Below are 21,035 nucleotides of genomic sequence, written 5' to 3'. Positions count from 1 at the left end.
CATCCTGCCCCCTCCCCATCTCCACCTGGTTTAACCTCTTTCTCTGGATGGGGGCTGAGCCGTCTCGTCCTCCGGCCAGGAGGTTAAGCCAAAACTTATCATACTTAAACAGTCAATACACACCCACAAAGCTTATGATTCTTCGATGTCATTATTCCTCGTGAACCGTACTTTTTAAACAAGTTTCACACCGACTGCATTAAAAGAGATGTGCTTTTGATCGCACTGCTGCTTTCCTAGATATTACTGGGGAACCTCAAAATGTGATTTAAACTCACACTCAGATTCCGGTTTAATGCCGGTCTTGATTCCATTATGACGCAGAATCATAAGTTCTTAGTCATGAGGAAGGTGAGATGCCTATCTATGCCTTTCAAAAATATTCATTTATTTGAAATAACGTTGCATTTTGTTTTTTTATGGATGATGCATTGTATATAGATTGTACATTTTTAATAGTGAATATTTTTAATCAAAACTTGCAACTGTGAAAACTCAAACTGGACACTTGTCTGGCTGAAAGAAGGTTAAATGATAGTAAGAAAGCCGAGGAAAAAATCAAAACTAAAATTGCATAAGTATCCTTTCCCTTTGCTATGGCAAACCTAAATTAGTTCAGCTGCTCAAAAGTAATTTGTAAACTCACACACGTAGTTGTATGTCCTCCATCTGTGTGCAATAATAGCTGTTCTCATGTTTTCACAATAAATATACGAGTGTCTCTGAGAGGTCCCTCAGTCACTGTATTTAAAGCAAAGATTCAGCATGAAGACTAAGGAGCTTTCAAAATAAACTCAGAGATAAAGTTGTAGAAAGATACAGATCAGGAGAAATGTACTGCAAGGAGCTGTAAAACAAGTTTTAGAGAAGCATTTGCTGAATCCTTATTTAACATTTTAAAATACATCCCAACTATATAGGGTTAAGGGCTATAATGTATTTTAGAGTAAACTGCTACATTTTACAGCATTTATGATTGTAACGATGCTTACATAAATCAAATATTTCATTTTGAATTTCAACAGGAGAGATTGACATCTGGGTTTTGTGTTTAGAATTTTGAATGGTATTGAGAACATGAATCTAATGCTTTGATCTATGAAACTATTCTCTTTCAACTTGTTTTTGTGTTGGTTTCAGTTCAGCCTTTACGGGTTGTACTCAAAACCAGGGAGTTTGTGTTCCAGATTTACTTCATGACAGCTCTGGGGAAACAATGAGGCTTCTGAAGCTGCTGAAGAATATTAAATAGGTCTTTTACCTAAAATATGTATTTTTCACCTAAAAAGGAATACTGCAAAATATGCTACATCTTCTGAATATTTAGGCTATGAATGAAGAATCAGATCTTTAAAATTCTATTTAATTGTTTGAAAATAGCATTAAATGTATTGTAATAAACTACAGGAACTTTCTTTGTCTTTTTCTGAGGTCAATTCTGCATTTTAAAACGAGGTCTTAGCTATTTAATATTTACGGCTGGCTTCCTCGATCTATAGCGCTGATCCACTTATCCACCATCAAAATGAGGCACAGAGCGACTTCCTTTTTTCATGCAAAAAGATTATATTCACATCTAGTCAAGTTTCCTTGTTAAAGGTTGATTGATCAAAACCCAGAGCTCTGGCTTGTACATCTGTTTGCAAATAACTGTGACTGGCCTTTCGGACATCAGTATGGCTCTGATTGGATCCCGAATGACCAGGATTCAGAGGCTTTTCCTAAACATCAGCTACTCAGACATCTGGCGAAACCCAATCAAATCTTTCACAAATCTGTTCAGCGGCAGTCAGTCCGTTTGCTGGATGCAATGGAAATTTCTTTGTCTCCGTGGTCTTAAGGCCTTATCAGTTCTTACCGACACTTTCTCCCTTGATAAGCTTGTAAATCCTCTCTGGGTTCATTACGCATGCACGAAGCTTGCAGGAAATAATAGTTCAAGCAAGAGACGAGTCGACTTGCAGCTCAGAGCAATACCAATGGGAAATTACCCACACAAAAGGTGCGCTGGGGTGACAAATGAAGAGAGAGCTTCAGCCCATTGAGAAAGCTGGAGCCCTGGACAAAGCTAACACACTAATGCTGGCCTGATATCCTTATCTGATTACACTTCGGCGCTTGATGGCTTTTTTACTTTCGCTTAGAGGACACAGGTTGCCTCCTTTAACGTGCAGTCTACCAGAAAATGTTAATCTGCAGAATGACTACATAGAGAAAAGCCAGGAGTAATTTCGCAAAAACGTAATCCGTAATGAAATAAAGGCGATTCAGCCCCAATAATAATAGGAATAATAGGCCTGCTAGATTTGATTTTAGGGAGCCAAGGTTTCAATTTTTTCAATTTGTTTTTTAAATTTACTGTGTCATGCAGGAAGTGTGAGCAGCCACAGTATCCAGTTGTAATGCCTAAAGTATTGTATTTAATTATTTTTATTTGCAGATTTTTAAAGGACTGCTAACACATTTATGTCTACAAACTGCAGTTAGAAAATTCCCTTTTTTTTGCCAGAACACGGTCCACACAAAACAGCATGGTGTACCTCCTTCTTTGAAATCTATTCTTCTCATTCTTCCACAGTCAACACTTTGATTCATGTCTAAGACAATGACTTGAAAAGCTTAGGAATTTCAGTTTAGTATTGTACCATTTGTACTGGCAACCTTTAAGAAACAAGTTAAAGGTTTCTACAGAAGTGCCCCCAGTTCTCTGTCCAAATCTATGAGGTCATCTATAGGTTATATTCGTGGCCCAGTTCTTTAAAATAGCAAAGGTAAAAGTGAATTTCGACTGATAATTATTTGTGGACAGCGACAAATTGTGGACATCATTTCTGGACTACTTCAACAATCTAATTTTTTATAATTAACTTGATCATAAACAGGAGCCAAGACCGCTGATTAAAGCATAATACAGCACACATGTTTTTCAATAGCCAGCTACTGGGGAGAGATGAGCGTGCTGGCATGCTTGCTGAGAGTGTAGTGGAAGTGTGGCAGTGCGAGTTCTGCAAATATATAGGTTCTGTGAAGATGTGGTTTCTGTGATCCCTCAAGAAGGTCTGACAGTCTTGTTCCCTGATACTTGTTCACTGACAGACAGTTTGGGACAGAAAACCTGTGCAATAATAAAAATCACCAAAGTGCTCTTCAAGGATGGTTTATTGAGTGGTGTTAAAATAAAGCTTAATTTCTGCATGAGAATTTTCATATTTTGTATTTCATATGGAATTCCCTGACACTGTTTTTTTTTTTAAACAACAAAGAAGTGCAGTAAGTGCATAGCACGTTTGCCTGCTGCACAGACAACAGATGAACATCCTGGAAAAATTAACTCCTTTTACAAAACCACCACTCACTCAGGTATAGTGGTGCAGTAAAACCAATTAAATGAAGGAAAGAAAGGACGAAAGACATAAATTATGGAATTCTATAACTCAGCACTGAACCAGTATATCAGCGGTGCCCTAGATTCCCTGGGACATTATTCCTGCACTGTAAGACATGACATTTTTCTACATAATTTAAGGCTTTACAGAGACTTTCAAAAACAACCAAATTAAAAAAATAGAATGAACAGAAGGGGCAGAATATAAAGACAATCTGCAAGGTAGATCTGTAGAGCCATAGAGTCGAAAAGGGAACACTGTATAAAAACAAAATCATCAGATAAGTGCATTTACATAAAATGCCTGGAGTATTAGAGAAAAAATACAGGAAGTAGAAGTTATTGCATTACCAGGCAAGTATGTTGCAGTTGGAATCACTGAAACATTATTTTGTTTTACAGGTTGGTAGTGAAGGATGCCTGTAATTCGGCCTCCACCTGCAAGAGGGCGCCGACACCCTCTATTCAGGTAAACCGCTCCCCAGGAATCTCACCCAAGAAATTACAAACAGGAGGCTGACATGAAATTCGTCACGTTTCAAGGCTCATCCCATATCTGACAGAGTATGCTGGGAGATGAACAAGAGTTCTGCTTTCACAGACAAGCAGAGCAAAACTAGCCCAGGGGAACAGGAAATACTCAAAGAATTTCAGGGAAGAGATCTGAAATTCTCTCAGCTAGTCTAGCTGACAAAGGTAGAGTCACTGTGAGATGTGAGTCTTGGCTGAATATTTCTTAGTAGATGTTCCTCCTTCGCGCCAGGAAGATAAGAAGCCTGACTTTCAGTTCACGACATCGACAGTACTTCAAACAGGAAGTCAAGGTACTCCATGCTCAAGCTACACCCCCCATGCTACTCGTGGCTGACAGAGAATGATGATGCCAAACACAACAGTAGTGGATACGCAGCACTCTGAAGGGAGAGGATGGGTGGAAGAGGTGGGTGTAGCACTGCACACCACAAAGAGCACCTGGGCACAGGAGGCAACAGCATTTAACAGCAGTAGAGGGGATGAGATAGCTATGGAGTCAGCAGAGAGGGGTGGTAACAGTTAAAAGAGGTTCTGCTGAAAGCACAGAACACACCGAGAGAAAGTGAACCAGAGGCTGGACACCAGTGACCGCAGCGCTTTCATAAATCAGTGAAGGAAATGATCAGGAGAAAGTAAGCACCTCATTTAAAAATAGAAAGAAATCTTGCATTTGAGGCCACAAGAAGCAGATGTGAGGTGTCTCAGAACAGAGTTTGGAATGTAGATAATGAAAGCGAAGTAGTTGATAAATTAGATGATAATGTACAGCAATTCAGGAGGTCAGCGGTGAAGAAATCAACATAACACACTACCTCCGGCTGAAGAAAGATAAGGTTCTATACTTGAGCACAGCATAAGTGTTAGCACATAAGAGACAGGAGTGTTACAAGTACTAAAAGCACATAAGATAAAGCCTGATGACAATATCCGTTTTTCACATTGAGAAACGAGAAGTGGTGTTCACTAGCCATCGGCACAGCTCCTTGACTTCTTCCTCTTTCTTTCTCAGATTCGCCCAGGACTGGGACAGTGGCCCTCGACTGGAAACTTGCTAAAGTAGCATCCAGCCAGAAAGTGGGGGACAAAACTGAGTGGAGTAAATATAGACAAGTCTGACGTCTGGTACATGTGAGGCTATTCAAAACAAATAATAGGTTTATTCCATGCTGAAAAAAAGAAGAAAGAGAACACAACATTTCGGCCGTGGAGCCTTCTGAAGAAGGCTTCACGGCCGAAACGTTGTGTTCTCTTTCTTCTTTTTTTCAGCATGGAATAAACCTATTACTTGTTCCTTTGCAGCCTACGCATGCTGACGCAGCTACCCACCTATTCAAAACAAAGGAGCTAAACTTGAGGATCCCCTGCACAGACACCCTAGGACCTATGGGATAGTCAACATGGACAAGGTAGAACTTTTGTACGTACAGTATAAGGGGTAAATGTTCTGTTTCAATGATATAGCCTGACTTTGGAATTGGCAGATGTTCAAGCCTGGATTCAAACTTTTAAACTAGTTTAAACCTCCATGCTGTGCATTTGCTGTGTGTTTTACATCATCATCATCATCATACATTTGAAGGGATCAAGCCTGGAGTGGAATCTTGAGAACTGAAGGTAACTTTACATCCTGCAAGAGAGTTGTTCTCAAGAACTGCGCCGCCAGCTGGACAGAGGACACGCTCAGTGCGCGCTCGGCTTGCGGTGAGCCGGTTCCCCGCCCCGCCCCCGAGCGGCGCGCGGTGTGGAAAGTCGCCCCACGGCTGGCGGAGCCCCACGTCAGCGCCTTTTCACCGCCCTGTCAGCAAGCGGCCGCGCTCCTGGCTCGGGCCGCGTCGGGAAGGAGCAGAATGAAGTCGTAAACACGGGCACACGCAGCAGCCTGCGCGGAGGGGCTGGCCTGCCGTCACTGGCTGCGAGATTTCCAGTGATAATGCAAACAAAGCAAAATTATACGCTATTTTTGCAGCCGTTCTCCTTGACATTGTGCCATTAATAAGTGTATTGTGGACGGCTCATTTCTGCTCTGGACCAGGATAATGAGCTCTTTGACAGAATTTTTTTTTACCTTTCTTCAAAGAAGCCAAACATGTGCTACACTTCTGCTTATCAATAGCTGTGTTGTTTGTTTGCCCAGTAATTATGAGCTCATGTCAAGTGCATTAAGGTACTCCCAACTAGAGGCTGTGCAAACACTGGCTTCACAAAAGCTCGGTATCACACGCACTAAAAGAGCTTCGTTTTTGTTCATTGAATGCTCACTCTCATAACAGGGGTGTTTTCATTTTTGATGGAGCTATTCAGGGCTGTAATAACAACAGCAGAAACAGGTAGGAAGCACTTGAACGTTCCCACTTCAATACATACAGTAGTTCTGGTATCTGGGGCTCAACGGCAGGAGGAAACCACCAAGGACTGGAAAGCTGCCAGTGTTTTCCCTGGATTGCAAACATCTCATCTTTCACGCCTTATTCCTGCTTAAAGTGATAACGCTTGGACTGCTCTCGTGCACACAGTGGGGTACAGGTATATAAGCAAATTAAAACGCAATCAATGTATTTAACGAGGCGTTGGGATTAATCACGCAGGGCACAGGAGAAAAGGCTTGCCTGCAGCAGTGGAAGAGACAGAGCCAATATTCATTCTTACACGTCTAGTGAAGCCTCTTGCCTTTCCTTGTGGGCTTCTCAGCTAAATAAACACGCCGGGGTGCCAGGAAGGAAGAACACACAAGGCCAAGTCTAATTCAAGTGCACTGTTCACAGATTCGTTTCTTTTTCTTTGGGTTTGCCTGCAGCTTGGGGGGGGGGGGTAGATGCCAATTAAGACCAATTACCACCATTAATGGCTTCCATTTAATAATGATGAGCTATGTTCACAAATTACTCAGATGAATATACCATGCATGTGCTGAAAACAGCAGTCAGACCCACTGTGATTAACACTGATCACGGGAGCTGGGTCATTTCACAGGTGATAGAGGAATGGCTTGTGGAGAAAACTACTTTGTCATTTACTGGGGCCAAATTAAGTAAAAATTACTGCCCTCTGCCCAGCTTTGGACTGCCAGAGGAGTGTGTCTCATCCACCCAATGGAAAGCCAACACCATATACTGCTTTTGTAACTTGTGAGTGAACGATTTACTTTGAACTCAGGGCGAGATTTCAGACACTGACAACTGAGATTCCCTGAAACTATTTTTAATGATTGATTTGGCCGATGCCTTTCTCCAAAGCAATGTATAGAGATAATTCCAATTAATTATTTCTATAGACACATGTTTGTGTTGGTTTATACAACAGGGTGGATTGGGGGCAAGCTGGCCAATGCCATACCTCACTCAAGGTTGCAATAGCTGTGACCCCCATCTTGGATTTGAACCTGCAACCCTCCAGCTGGGAATCCAGAGCCCCACTGCCCTAACTATACTAAATACTGCAACACAAGGACAGTTATTTACTGTTACCCAGCAGCCCATACAACTAATGATAACATTATAATTGCCTTATTAAACATAGAAAGACTTGAAAAGGGGAATTATCTGAAACTGACTTAAGATATTACTAAACATTACTATTACTGTAATAGATTAGGTTACAATACTGTGATTCTACTAATGTACAAGAAGGAAGGAAAGGGAACACAATCCCTCATGCTATAAAATGTTAGTTTGTTTTTAAGGAAACAAAACACATAACCTGGAACTGTGCCTTGTTGTTTTCCAAATACCAGTGTAGTAAAAGTTGTGTGGACCGTTCAGCTTGGCCACGTTCACTCTGTAAATCGTATCCTGAGTCTTCAGCAGTGGGTTTTGAAACGATGAATCACAGCAGAGTTGCTTTAACTGTGAAACTCCCATTGCAGAAAGAAATATGATCTAATGATTCCAGTACAACCATTAGTGTTTACACTGCAGAATCTATGGACTTGTCCTGTTTCTGACAAAGCAAAATAAATATTGATTACCCCCAAGAGAATGACACCTTTTTCCTGATAAAGGAGAGTGGCAGCAGTGAGAGCATTGCTCAGCTTAGTCAGTACAAAGGGCTCTTTAAAACTACAAAGTGCTCTTCTATCATTGTAAACAGAAGACTACAGTACATTGTATAGTGTGCTTTGCTTGCACCAAAAGGTTTCTTAAAATAAAGGATTTCACAGGATCACTGCAGTGTGCACAGCGAAAGATCACTTTCTGAGCAGAAACGTTTGGCTTCAGCACGCGAACAGCAGACAGCCGTAAACAGCCACAGCCCACCCTCGCACCCACGATGAAGCACTCCACTTCAGGAGATCAGACTTCAGAAGGGGAAAAGGGCCGGGTAATTAGAAAATTGGTGTACGTGGCATGTGGTGAGATTATGAACTGTTTTCAGCAGTAATTCCTGTGACTTAACAACAACAAGCTAGGCGATCTTTCATTTTGTTTTTGTTTCTTCCTCAGCGTGTGCAGGCTCTCCGCAAACAAAAGAAGAGGAAATGAGCTCGCAAGGACTGTTATCACCAAATCGATGAGCTTATCTTTCTTCCTTCTTTGTTTTCTAAAACCGTGCAATAATATACAGTGGGCTTGTGGCAGGACTGCTGCCAGATCCTTCAATCAGGCGTGATTGCCGTGATTGTGCTCATACTGCAATCAGGCCTATTGAAGAACGGCAAATTTTATTAAACCCACCCCACTCAGGACAGGCAGTGAGCAGCACACCATTGTGATCAAGCTCAGAAACAGTTAAGATGTGCTTATTTTTTCATTTTGCACTGAGCTCATCAACAAGGTTTGACAAGTAAAACAACAAACAGAAATAAAGCCTCTAAGTAGATCTGAAATTTTGTAAATAAAATTTACTCTCAAGCTGTTCATTTCAGTAGCTGCCTCTCTGCGCAGAGTTTCTGATTCTGTTTTAGCAGTACTGAGGGCTTGAATTTTATTCCTTTGATTCTGGAAACACAGTGCAACCTAGCAGCAAATACAAGCTGTTCTTTGGAGTTCTCAAATGAAGGTGTTTATTTATACCCACAACTAATATAATTTAACAAGAAGTTCTGTTTTAATCAAAGGGATAGCGAAGAAGTGTAACGTTTTTAACAAAGTGTGAAGAGCACTCAGCTTCATGTGGAGGAGGCCCTACAGCAGACGCAGCAGGTGGGTCCGGGTCAGCCTGTGCCCCCTGCAGACTGGGACACAGGGCTCAGAGGAGAGATGCGCCCTGGCAGTGCCTGGAGCGCTCTGCTGGCCAGGAGGTACAGTCCTCTCTTTGGCCAGCTTACTCCTGCAGGGCAGCTGCAGAAAACATGCTGCTGATTTGGCATTAGGTGCACTGAAGGCTTCTGCATATTGCAAGGTAGCACAGTTGCACAACAGCTGCAGGACAACTCCAGATTATTGTGATTACACTAAACTCCAAGCGATGACAGATGATGGTACACGACCCCTTTCTTCATGGTGCCATTTTTTTTTTACCCCGTGTATCTACTGCTTTTACATTTAAAATAAAAAAAACAGGGGAAAGAAGTTTTAAGGTATCCGACACGACAGAAGATTAAAGACTCATGGAGGTATTGAAGTGAGCTGGAATGTACTGTTGTTGAATCGTGTGAAGAGAGACTTACAGTCTTCAAACTGAGAGAAGCACGTGGAGCTGACAGCCCGGGCCACTGAGGACTTGTTTTCCTGGAGTTTGGTGTAGATGTGGAGGACTTTGGCCTTCCTCTCCTCTGCCCCTCTCTGTCTCTCCTCCTCCTCCAGATCCTGATTCGGACGCCTCCTTCTGCATCTCCGCCACCCTCTTCCTCCCTCAGCAGCCCTCTCACTCGCCCTCACACAGCCTGGACCGGAGCTGGGCTCCCTCTTTCCCGGGACACTCCTGTCTGCGCCGCCTGGAAAAGACAGCGCGCGGCAGATCTGGGAATGTGTGCTGGCGGGGCTTGCTCTGCTGGCGGACAATTCTAAGATTAAGATCACTTTACTGGCCATATACAATTTCTTGCATTAGGAATTTGTCTTTTCACATACCCCAGCTTGCTCTCCATGAGACACAGACACACAGACAGGGAGAGAAGCTTGGGGTCAGAGCGCAGGGTCAGCCATTTATACAGCACCCCTGGAGCATTTGGGGCTAAGGGCCTTGCTCAGGGGCCCAACGGAGTAGGATTCCTCTGTCAGCTGTGGGAACCGGCAACCTTCCAGCCAGAGGCACAGATCCAGAGCCACCACTCCACCCAATTGTACTTGTCTGTTGCTGCCAGCTGTGCTCTACATGAGGCTACAACAAACTCAGTCAAAGCATCAGAGGAAGATAAAATAAGATTTAGATCAAATTGAAGACTGGATGAAAATCTGGCAGATGACATCTAACCATCCATCCATTTTCTAGTTTATTCTTCATATTCTGGATCATAGGGGAGCCGGGGCCTGTCCCAGCAAGCACCGGGCACATAGCAGGATATGTCCTGGAAGGGACGCCAGTCCATCACAGGGCAGAGAGACACACTCACACTCACTCCAGGGCATGTTTTCCCAGAAGCCAATTAACCTACCAGTACATCTGGACAGTGGAAGGAAACCCACATGAACATGGGGAGAACATACAAACTCCACACAGACAGCACCCCATGATTTCAACCCAGAGCTCCAGCTCTGTGAGGCAGCATTGCTGACCAATGAGCCACCATGCCTTCCTGGCTAATGACATTTAATGTTAAAAATTTACTAAAGCTACGAATACAAAACACTGAGCTCAAAGAGGCTACTATGAGAGAGACGTGAGTGTTTATATTGACGCGTCGTTCACATCTTCTAGACAATGTGGGGAAGCACCAAAAAGGAAAATAATGTTAGTGCATATTGCTAAAAGCATATGGTTTAAATCAAGGGATCATTCACAAAATTGTATAATGCACTAGTAAGACCTCATTTAGAATACTGTGTACATTTTGGTCACTGTGTAAATAAAGGTCCTGCTGTTCTGGTATCAGTTCAGAGAATAGAAACCATATATAGTACCAGTCCTAAAGTAATGAAGGAACCAAACCTTTTTAGTCCAATCTTAGGTTATCTTTAAAGACATGAATTCCTAATCTTTTCTTCGAACATTTTCTCATGGAAAAATACGACAAAGTTCTTATTGTAGGCTATTTGTTGTGGCTTCTTTGCAGAAATGCCGTATAAAGTCTGCATCAACAGAGAGCCATGAACCAGAGGACACAGGTGGAACCTAAGATGAAGTGCATGTAAAAGTGAGAACAAGGGTGTGCCGAACAGTTCTTTCCGGACCCTATGCGGACGACACAATCCAAAGAAGTGGGGAAACACTGGGAAAACGTCATGCAGGAATACGGGGCTGAAAACAGGGGGGCGTGTCCAAAGTGCGCTGGTGCACGGGGGAGGTGTGGCCGAGGCAAACAATCCAAGAGAGTAATCCTTAGAGGGTATCCAAAAACACAAGAGTAAGTCCAAAGCCAGGAGATCCATCAAAACAAGGAATTAAAAACCATGAACCGGGTCGGAACCGGCGGACTAGGAACAGGAACAGAGGTAAAACCTTAACGGGACCAGGCGCTTCCAGGTCCCGGACTCACATGGTGCGGAAACCAGATGCAGAGCCAGGATGAGCGTCAGCGCCTGGCTTTTAAGGTGGGCTGGGTAAAAGGGATCAGGTGCACAGAATGAAGTCTAAAGTGAAAGGGCTGGAGCACCCTTAAGGAGGGGGGACTATAATCGTGACAGAGGGGCGCATGTTTACACAAATGCTGGTGGGAGTATGGAACAGGCTACCAGTCATGTCATTAAAGCTTGATACCTTGGTCTCTTTCAAGAAACAGGCAAAATAAACAGAAGGGCCTCCTCTTTGATATGTTCTTAACTGAGTTTTTCAAGACACAGTTTGGTAATTTTGTTATTTAATGTTTCATTACAAAAACTCAGAATCCTTTATTCCTCTGTGCGTGTTGCATTAATAAAAGTGAAACATCAAATACAAGCCTTGTGCCATAATGTTGGAACTTTAAAATAAATATTTTTTATCAAACAATAAGAAAGCATGCTCTTGCACTAGAAAGGGTTCAGACAATAACACCCAGAATAATCTCTGAACTGAGATGGAAGTGATAAATAATAATTAAACTTCTGTATTCAGGATTTTAACGAGATTTCAAATAAACGAAAACAAAACAATCAAGCCCACCTTAACAAGCAGCAGTAAATTAGGCTATTACTTTAATATACAGTACAGTTCATCCTAGCCAGAAATGTCAGTACTCTAATCCTTCGTTTCCAATATTGTCATACTGTATGTACACAGCTCTGTCTCTCTTTAGAAATAACATATAGTGTTTTTCACTGTTGATCCACAAGATCATCCATTAAACCTTTACTGCTGTTTTTATCCACAGCAGCGGTCAATCGGTCAGGCTGCAATTTTAACCTAAATAAGATAAATTAGAAAAAAAAAAACTTCAAATGCTATTTTTTCATTAGGTGTTCCTGGCTGATCACTGAATACTGTGCTTCTTGAATATTTTGCATTTCAGATGTATTTAATGAAAGCAGACCTTTTCTGATCCATATCCCATAATAGTAAATCATATATCTGTGTGCTGAGTCTATATAACTGTCTAATTAAACGCACATCACTGAGATGGTCTTGGTTACTAAGGGAAGTAACAGCCACCTTGACCCCTATCTGACCTGCAATGCTTAGAGACCTTTGCGGCACCTCTGAGTTTCAGCAGGCAGTCGGATCACCTTGTGACGAGGCCTGTTAAAGCACAATGCAGCACAAAGTGATAAACAGGGCAGATACTGAATTGATCCAGAATCAGAATCAATCTCTACTAATCTCTAATCATAACTCTACTGACTGCAGTTAGGTAAGGATAAAGTATATCAAAAGAGGCTTATCTGATGCAAAATCACTAACAGCAAATAATACACCTACTACATACAAAATATGGGAGAAAGAATTATAACAAACGTTTCAGAAAGTCAGTATTTTTTTAAATATTCACTAAATGATGCCCTTTACTTTTGATCATTGCTTCTGTAAAATGTAATTTGTAGAGTGAATCAGTGGCTGTATATTAAAAATACTGTAATGTTTAATAGAACGGTTTCTATCAATTTTATTATGGGTAGAGATTTCCACTGATAATGCAAACAAAGCAAAATGATATGGTATTATTGCAGTCATTCTCCTTGACACTGTTCCATTAATAATTGTTGATTGTCTTACATTTATATGGCATTTTACCTCTCAAATGATCCTAATAACAACAACAACAATAATTTACTTTTATTTATAAAGCACCTTTCTGAACCGAAGGAAGCTGTAAATCATGAGTAAAGAAAAAGACCAAAAAAGTACATTAAAAAGTAAAAGAAGAAAAAAAAACACATACAAGTGTATTGTGGACTGCTCGTTTCTGCTCTGGAGGGGCATAATAAGCTCTTTGACAGATTTTTTTACCTTTAGTATCCATTATTATACTAAATAAGTACTACTATTATACAATATACTAAAAATGTACTAAAAATTCTCTTAATATGAAAATTCCCAGTTTTGTGTTTTGTCATTTGTCAGCTTTATGAAATGACAGATCAGCACCCAGTACTCTTTGTGCTCGATTGTTTACAGCTGGAAGCAACTGAATTGGTCCTGAACGGATGGGCAGTCGTCTCAAGCACTCAGGCTTGGTTTCCATACCAACACAGCCATCTGAAAGGGGCAGATAGGTGGATCTGGCTGAGAGAGGCCCAGTTAAATCCCATCTCCAGCCCTTTCCCGGCCTGAACCACCGCTGGAGACCATAAAAAAATGAAAGAAGATCTAAGTTGTATCTCTTTCTTTATATGTCTGAAAAAGGGATGGGAGCTGGATTCAAAGGGAGCGAGCCAAGACAATCCCGGAGCTGAGCTTCAACAAAGTAGCAGTCTCTTTGGGATGCCACCCAGAGCTTTATTTCAGCCTAGAAAAAAAAGGAGGTGGGAGAAAACCCACAAATTATTCAGGAGGTGGTGGTGGTGGGGGGGGGGGTTGCTGTCCTTTGACTTCTGAAGCCTTTGACAGGTTCGGCCTCCTCATTCCCAAAGCATCATGGTCTCTCTATCAGTCCTGACAAGTGCCAATCAAAGTACCCGCTGCTGGTGTGTAAAACGTGAAGGATTTCAGGACAATAGCTACAGAATATCCACTGTCAGTGTGTGGTCTAGGGCGAAGCAATCCTACCCTTAACACTTTTAATCTCTGCCCCAGTGTTTATCTCCTTTATGCACTTAATCTTGCCATGTCTCCAAAGCGTCCTTAACAAATTGTGGGTCAGTCCAGATTAGTCGGCTTTGTGGCCTATTGATTAGAACATTTATTTGCACTTTAACATCTTAAGTAACAGCTGAATGCTAAACACACCAATAAATGCTCGGCCTGCAAAGTCCCCTGCATCCTAATAGAATTAAAAAACCCATGAAAAAAATATGGCAGCAATGTTGTGTTTATTAAAGTCAGAAAGGATAAATAAGGCTTTGTTTACCCCACTAACTGGCCCCTTTCTGATGTAAAGGTTTTGTTTGCAAAATGTTGGCTTAGTAATATCTGTTTTGTTAATCAAGTACAGCTAATGTAAAATTTAAAGAGTTATGTAATTACGTTTTACTGTCTATATACGGTCAGTTAATAATATTTTAAGGAATATACAAAGAAAATGTTACAACGATAAGTAAGGATTAAAAAAAGGCTAACACTGCAAAGTAAAGTGTCGTTAGCCTTTTTTAAAAAAAAATTGATGTCTCCTCCTTCTTCAGAAAAATGTAAAAGAATAAGAACCCAATTAAGAGATTAAGCTATTCATCCAATGTAGCTCACTGGGCAGTGAGTACCTAATCAATCTGACGATCATCCAGCTAACTCTTGAAAGAATCCCAGTTGCCAGCATTGTCAAAATGACTGGACGGCTTGTTCCATACCCCCCTCCCCCAACCCTTAGTGTAAAGGAGTGCCTCCTGTTCTTGGTTTTAAATGCAATTTCCTATCTCTTCAATGCACAACCTCCCTTTTCTGATGGATTGTTTAGCTTTGCACCTGTGTTTTCAAGCGGCGCATTGTTATTCTAAAAGCAAGCTAGCAGGTTCAGCAGAAATGCGGCGTTAGCGCTTGTACTGGTCGCTGTGTGTACGCCATGGTGTCAGGCATTCAGACAGAGGCAGAGGCTTGCTGGGCTCTTTCTCGTGTGTTTGTTCAGACTGGGGCAGACCTTTAAACAATCCATTTCATGGGTCCTGGCCATGTCTTTGGGTTCTTAAAAGCCATTGTACTGAAACAACACAGACAATCGTCGTCACAGTGCGGTAGAGGGCCTGTCCACCAGATCTGAGCCCTTCACTGTTTTAACTGCTGCAGAATCTAGATGGTTCTTTTTCCAGCAGCCAGCGGCTTTCTCCCTGCAGTGCAAATCTACATTTTGGTGCTTAGGATTCTTGTTAAAAGGCTTTTTTTAACATGCAACTTTAAAACTGTTTGTTTTACTGTTCTCCTGCATCTGAATATAACACTTTTGGTGGCACAGAGTTCGAGCACCACAGTTTATCTGCAGAAGGTGCAAACACAGAAAAGGCTGGCAGAGTGGGAAGTTTACCCCAGGCGGAGGAAGGCATGACTGCTCACCAGCTGCTCCTTCATGGTGACTCTGCTGTGCAGGTTTTGTGAGTTCATCCTTTCCGCACACCATATCCGATGCCTTCTCACAGAGATCTGGGAGAGAATAAGGGAAATCAGAAGGACTTCTGGAATAAAGAAACGACTGATTTTTGTTTACATCCTGAAAAGTGAACTTAAATGAAGAAACCAATAAACACTTCTAGCACCTGAAGCACACAAAACCAAATTTCTTAAAATCCAGTGCAGGTCACTTATTGTCTACTACCATCACAGTAGTATTGACACTCCAGTACTGAAGAACATTATTATCTTTAGGAACAAGTCATAGGTTAATTCCATGCTGAAAAAAAGAAGAAAGAAAACACAACGTTTCAGCCATGGAGCCTTCTTCAGGTGTGAGCTCACTGCAGACCTCTTTACTCTGCATACAATTGATTCGGTGAAGAAAGATCTCAAAATGCCAGTACTCTTCTAACAGAAAACCTTTTCACCTGTTGAGGCAGGACATTGCAAATTTTGTTGTACAGTACATGCCAAACTACAAGGGATCAGGTTTGTTTTATCTTAAACTAAATTAGAAAAGTATAGTGCAATTTGATTTTTAGTGCAATTTACACTTTGTCTTGTGTAACACTCATGCCTGCAACAATACCGATGCCTCCATATTTAGATTTTATAATTTCTTGAGAGAGAGAGAGATAAGATCACTTTATTAGCCCTATACAATTTCTTGCATGAGGAATTTGTCTTTTCGCAGACCCCAGCTTGCTCTCCATGAGACACATAGACAGGGAGAGAAGCTGGGGGTCAGAGTGCAGGGTCAGCCATTTATACGGTGCTCCTGGAGCAGTTGGGGTTAAGGGCCTTGCTCAGGGGCCTAACGGAGTAGGATTCCTCTGTCGGCCGGGGGATGCGAACCGGCCACAGGCGCAGGTCCTGAGCCACAGAGCCACCGCTCCGCCCAGGGCCATTTCACAGGGCATTTTAGTTCTAATGAGCAGTTTACACTGTGTCACGAACATGCATACTAGATTGCCATACAGTAAGTTAATGATTACTGATATCATTGACACCTCTTCCATTATATGTCTTTCAAACTGATACCCTGTCAAAACGAAAAGAAGAAAGTCCTCAGGATTTTTGTCTCTTGTTCCAGGCAATAAATAATCTCTACCTATGCCTACACTGTGGATCTGTCTTAAAGACTCTTGCAGCAGACGTAAAAGCCATGGAATAACTGTTCAGCACAAAGCAAGGGATAATTATTTAAAATACATCTGGTACTTTATGTGTTTTTTTTGGGATACTGTAGAGCATTTCTCTGCCAATCCTGCTGGCTGAGAAGGAGGTTTTTGTCGGCAATCTCACAAGCCTGGATCTGATTCTTCCCCTAAGCCTCTCAGTATGTCCCTCAGCAATAGCTGAACAGCTCTTCAGCAAAGTGCTCCAGTGCTCCAGAGGGCAAGTGGGCCAGGAGCAGCCAAAGGAAACCCCCAGCAGGATTTAATCTCCAATTATGTCCATTTTATCTCCACTTTCCATACGACGCTTGAAGGGCACTGAGATTCTCCTCCTGGCTGTCCCTCACCACTGCCCTTTCAGGAACACCCCTTACACAGGAAATGACACTTTGTGAAATCCCAGCGAATTTTGCAGGACCACCTTGAAGCCTGATTGAGTCAGATTTCAAAAGCTCAGCAAGGATGGACCTGGTCAGTCCTGTGGTGGGAAAACCAGGCTGCTGCTGTTAGTGGTGTTGGTGGACCAGTAGGCGGTGCTCTTCCTTCGGGACCAGAATTTTCAGATCAAGGCGCTATGCAAGATGTCATCCTTTAAGTGAGACATTAAACCAAGGTCTTGACTCTTTGGTCAATATAGTTTCCGTGACACTTTTTGTAAAAATAAGGAGCTTAACTAATTCCAGTGTCCAGAATAAATACCATTTTGGGCTAGTACAATCTGGCATACTTGAAGGGGAGCTGCAGTCCCAATTTCTCACACCGGTTATTAAATTAAAAAAATCCTTGACATTGTAGAAATTTTTTTTTAAATAGTTCAAATGAAGCACAAAATCATGAACTTTGTGAAAGTATTGTAAGCGCCATGTTGTCACAAACTTACACTGAAGTTCCCACAATTTGCAACATGATGAGGCCCTTTCTGCTCACTAGTCTCTGTAATGACTAATGCAATGCCAATTACAAGCAAATAAAAACAGTTTGTGCAGCTGACATTTCACCACAGAAATGTTCCAACGTGAGCCGAATGCATAGTTAACAAGTAAGTAGCATTTGTCTGCAAAACCGTCTCGAAATTGAGAGCAATATTTCTATTGGATTAAAAGAAATATATCCAAAAGCCTGTTTGTTTAAAGTGTCATAGGGCTACAACACATCACCGGAAGTTTTGTTACGAAATCGCAGAACATGGAGCTGAGCACACCTATAAATTTAGTCTATTTTGTGCTGTAAACTGGAGGTTTAACATGTTACTGTGTATATTTTACTTTTATTGTGGTTTGAAATGCACTCATCAATGTTGATTCTTTCTAACTCCGAAATATAAAAATAGTGTTGCAGTTCCCCTTTAAAGGCAATGTGGAGTGCATTTCAAACCACAGTGAACCCAGCAGGGACATGGTAAAGTACAGAGCCACCATGTTTAGATACTACTGTAAGTGCTGCACAAAACGGGCAACCTGCCAAACAACTAAAATGCACTCTTAATAATTAACATTGGCAGGAGACCATGTTTCTTATTTGCCTACAGTGACTAGTGAGCAGGAAGGGCTACTTTCATGTTACAATTCGTGTGAACTCTAGCTCTAATCCGCGGCGAGACCAGTGGTTCCTCACCAGTGAGACAGTCCTTTACAAGAGGCTCGCGATTTTACGCTTAATTTGGATTTTGTGAAATTCTGTCATACTGTCAATTAATTTAATTTTGCAGAGTGAATTCATTTATTTAATATATTAATGTAATTGTAGTGGCAGCAGCCGCAGTATGGTTTAGTTCTGTGTCTGCACCACTTTCTGATGACCCTGTATCTTTTGATGCTCCTCCTTCCTTTTGTGTTTTGTATGTGTGCTTATTCTATAATTTGCTGTTCTTATAAATGTTTTTTACACATAAAACACTGTTAAGCTCTTTGAGATGCCACTTTGAAGGTGCTATACAAGTGAGGATGATGATTATTATTATATAATTAGCTAAATGTAGACAATCATTCTGCTGCTACCTCTGCTAAAGTAACCATCAACATCATTATACTGACAGCTTACATGATGACAGGATGACAGCATGTACCACTGACAAACACATAAGCCTCATACTTTTATGTTAGATTATGTGGATTAGCTACAATAGCATTTTAAATTCTGAAACTAGAATATTTCTTTGGGGGGACTGGATGCTTTAATGTTACATTAAATTATGTTTAAAATGTTTATATTTAACATTTTGACTTTGGTAATACACATTAGGCTGATGAAGACGTTTCCTATACACGTCAGTACTGTACAGTTTCTACGCAGTCTTAATGGGCTTCAATGGTTTCTGCGTAAGGGAAAGTCAAACAAAGTGATGTCACTAAGGAAAGAATTGTTTTAACGGTGGGTTCTCTGGATGCAAAGATCTCCCACTTGGCATTTATTTAGGACCATTGCATCTGCATTAGTTACCCTCTAACTCCTCTGTCTTTTACTTGTGTTCTGCTTACGCCTTTAAACGCTCTAAAACACCCTGAGACAAAGGGGTTATAAAGGAGGTTAGAAAACTGTGTTTGCTGGCTGCAGGTGATACAATAGCAACAGGAGCTGAAGAGAGGGTGTGTTTGATTTCCATGCTACCAGAACCAGTGATCCAGGGGAAAGACTGAGATCCTACAAAGCCCCCTGACAACAAATTACAGTGTAAGAATGGAAAACTGTGACTAACCTCATCCAGCTGCTTGAGAGAACTCTAGACCCTTTAACCAGCTACTCTGCAGTCAGTCCAGGGAAGAGCAACCAGATTCATTCTGGAGGTTTAAGATCATGAACTGCACCGACAGGCTGAAGGAACTGAACCTTTGCAGTCTTGAACAGAGAAGTCGAAGAGGGGGACCCGATCCAAGGACTCAGAATCTCAAAGACAGCGAGAAAGCCAACCCAGCTGATGACTTTCAAATCAACAGTGAAACACGAAGCACAGGACGCGATGAGGCTGCGTGAAAGTGTGTTTTAAACCAAAAACAGGAGGCACTTCTTTACCCAAAGTGTTGTAGGAGTGTGGAACAAGCTGCCCGGCCGTGTTGCTGAAGCTCATACCCAGGCTCCTCACACGAAACAGCTGGAGGAGATCCTGAGATCCTGCTAACTACAGAACAGGGAAGGGGTGCGGAATGGCCTCCTCTCATTGCCACATGTTCGATCCAGCCTCTGCTCGCAACGGGCTGCCTCTCTCAGATTTCCACCAGGCGGGCTCAGGAAACTGCAGGGCCTGGGATCCACATGCAGGCAAGTCTGTGCAGTGATGTGGCATGAAGACAAAGCCATGTGCGTTTGTCCCAGCGGTAACAGACATGTAAGAATGAGCGAGGGGACTTGTCTTCGCCTTCTCTGATGTACATTTGTTGAATAGTTCCCAAAAGTGACTACAGTATAAAGTAGAAAGTATTGTAGATGGTATAGTATATAGTAGTGTGCACAGTGTGCAGTAAATAGTACTGTGTATAGTATATAAAATACAGTATAGAATATTATCTATCCATTTTCTAACCACTTTTTCCAGTTTGGGGTTGCAGGGAAGCCGGAGTCTATTTTGGCAAACAACAGGCGCAAAGCAGGGTACAGTCTGGGTGGGATGCCAGCCCATCACATGGCAGACAAGACACGCATGCATTCAGATCTAGGGACAATTTTCCCAGAAGCCAATTAACCTACCAGGATGTTTTCGGACCGTAGGTGGAAAGCTGAGCACCCAGAGGAAAACCCACACAAACGCTGGGTGGCAACATGGTGGACCCCAGCCATGTGAGGCAGCAATGCTAACCACTGAGCCACCATGCCACCCACAGTACTGTATATAATATACTGTACTGTCAAATTGTGTATTGCATATTGTGTTGAGTACAGCATATAGTACAGTGTCTGGTATATAGCCTATAACATTCTATAATCCGCACAGGAGGGAGCATAAGTATTAAAGCTGTTACGATAGACAGTGCAGGTTACCTGTGCTTGCAGAATCACGGCCCCCGTCTTCCTCGGACACCCAGGGAGAACAGGGGGGGCTGGACACAGAGGAGCTCCAAGGAGAGGAGAGAGGCTGACTGCCTGCCTCTGAGCAGACCTGAACAGGAAGAAAGTGCACAAGAAGGAAGACTGTCCTCAACACGGTGCCAGGGCAGAGCTGAGAGAGCTAGCACTCATCTCACAGCTGAAGGCAAAGGCTCACAGTCCTGCTGGCGGATTGGAGGTCTGGATTCTTCTTT

At 42.1% G+C, this 21,035-nt stretch overlaps 1 protein-coding gene across 1 annotated transcript in view; it reads right to left on the bottom strand.

Annotated features, from left to right (window-relative positions):
• The window catches only part of LOC148829978 (uncharacterized), a 131,489-nt gene that overhangs the window by 23,177 nt on the left and 87,277 nt on the right, over positions 1 to 21,035 (bottom strand). The window contains exons 10-12 of the mRNA XM_088922685.1: positions 20,776 to 20,893; positions 15,569 to 15,655; positions 9,525 to 9,791 (exon numbers count right to left, since the gene is read on the bottom strand). Of these exons, the coding sequence (XP_088778811.1) occupies positions 9,525 to 9,791; positions 15,569 to 15,655; positions 20,776 to 20,893 (472 nt within the window). The remainder of the gene's footprint in view (positions 1 to 9,524; positions 9,792 to 15,568; positions 15,656 to 20,775; positions 20,894 to 21,035) is intronic.

This window comes from Atractosteus spatula, chromosome 8, assembly GCF_055471065.1.
Source record: "Atractosteus spatula isolate fAtrSpa1 chromosome 8, fAtrSpa1.hap1, whole genome shotgun sequence".
In the NCBI taxonomy this organism is placed as follows: domain Eukaryota; kingdom Metazoa; phylum Chordata; class Actinopteri; order Semionotiformes; family Lepisosteidae; genus Atractosteus; species Atractosteus spatula.
Note: the sequence above shows the minus strand (reverse complement) of the source record. Positions and strands in the feature narration are given on the sequence as shown.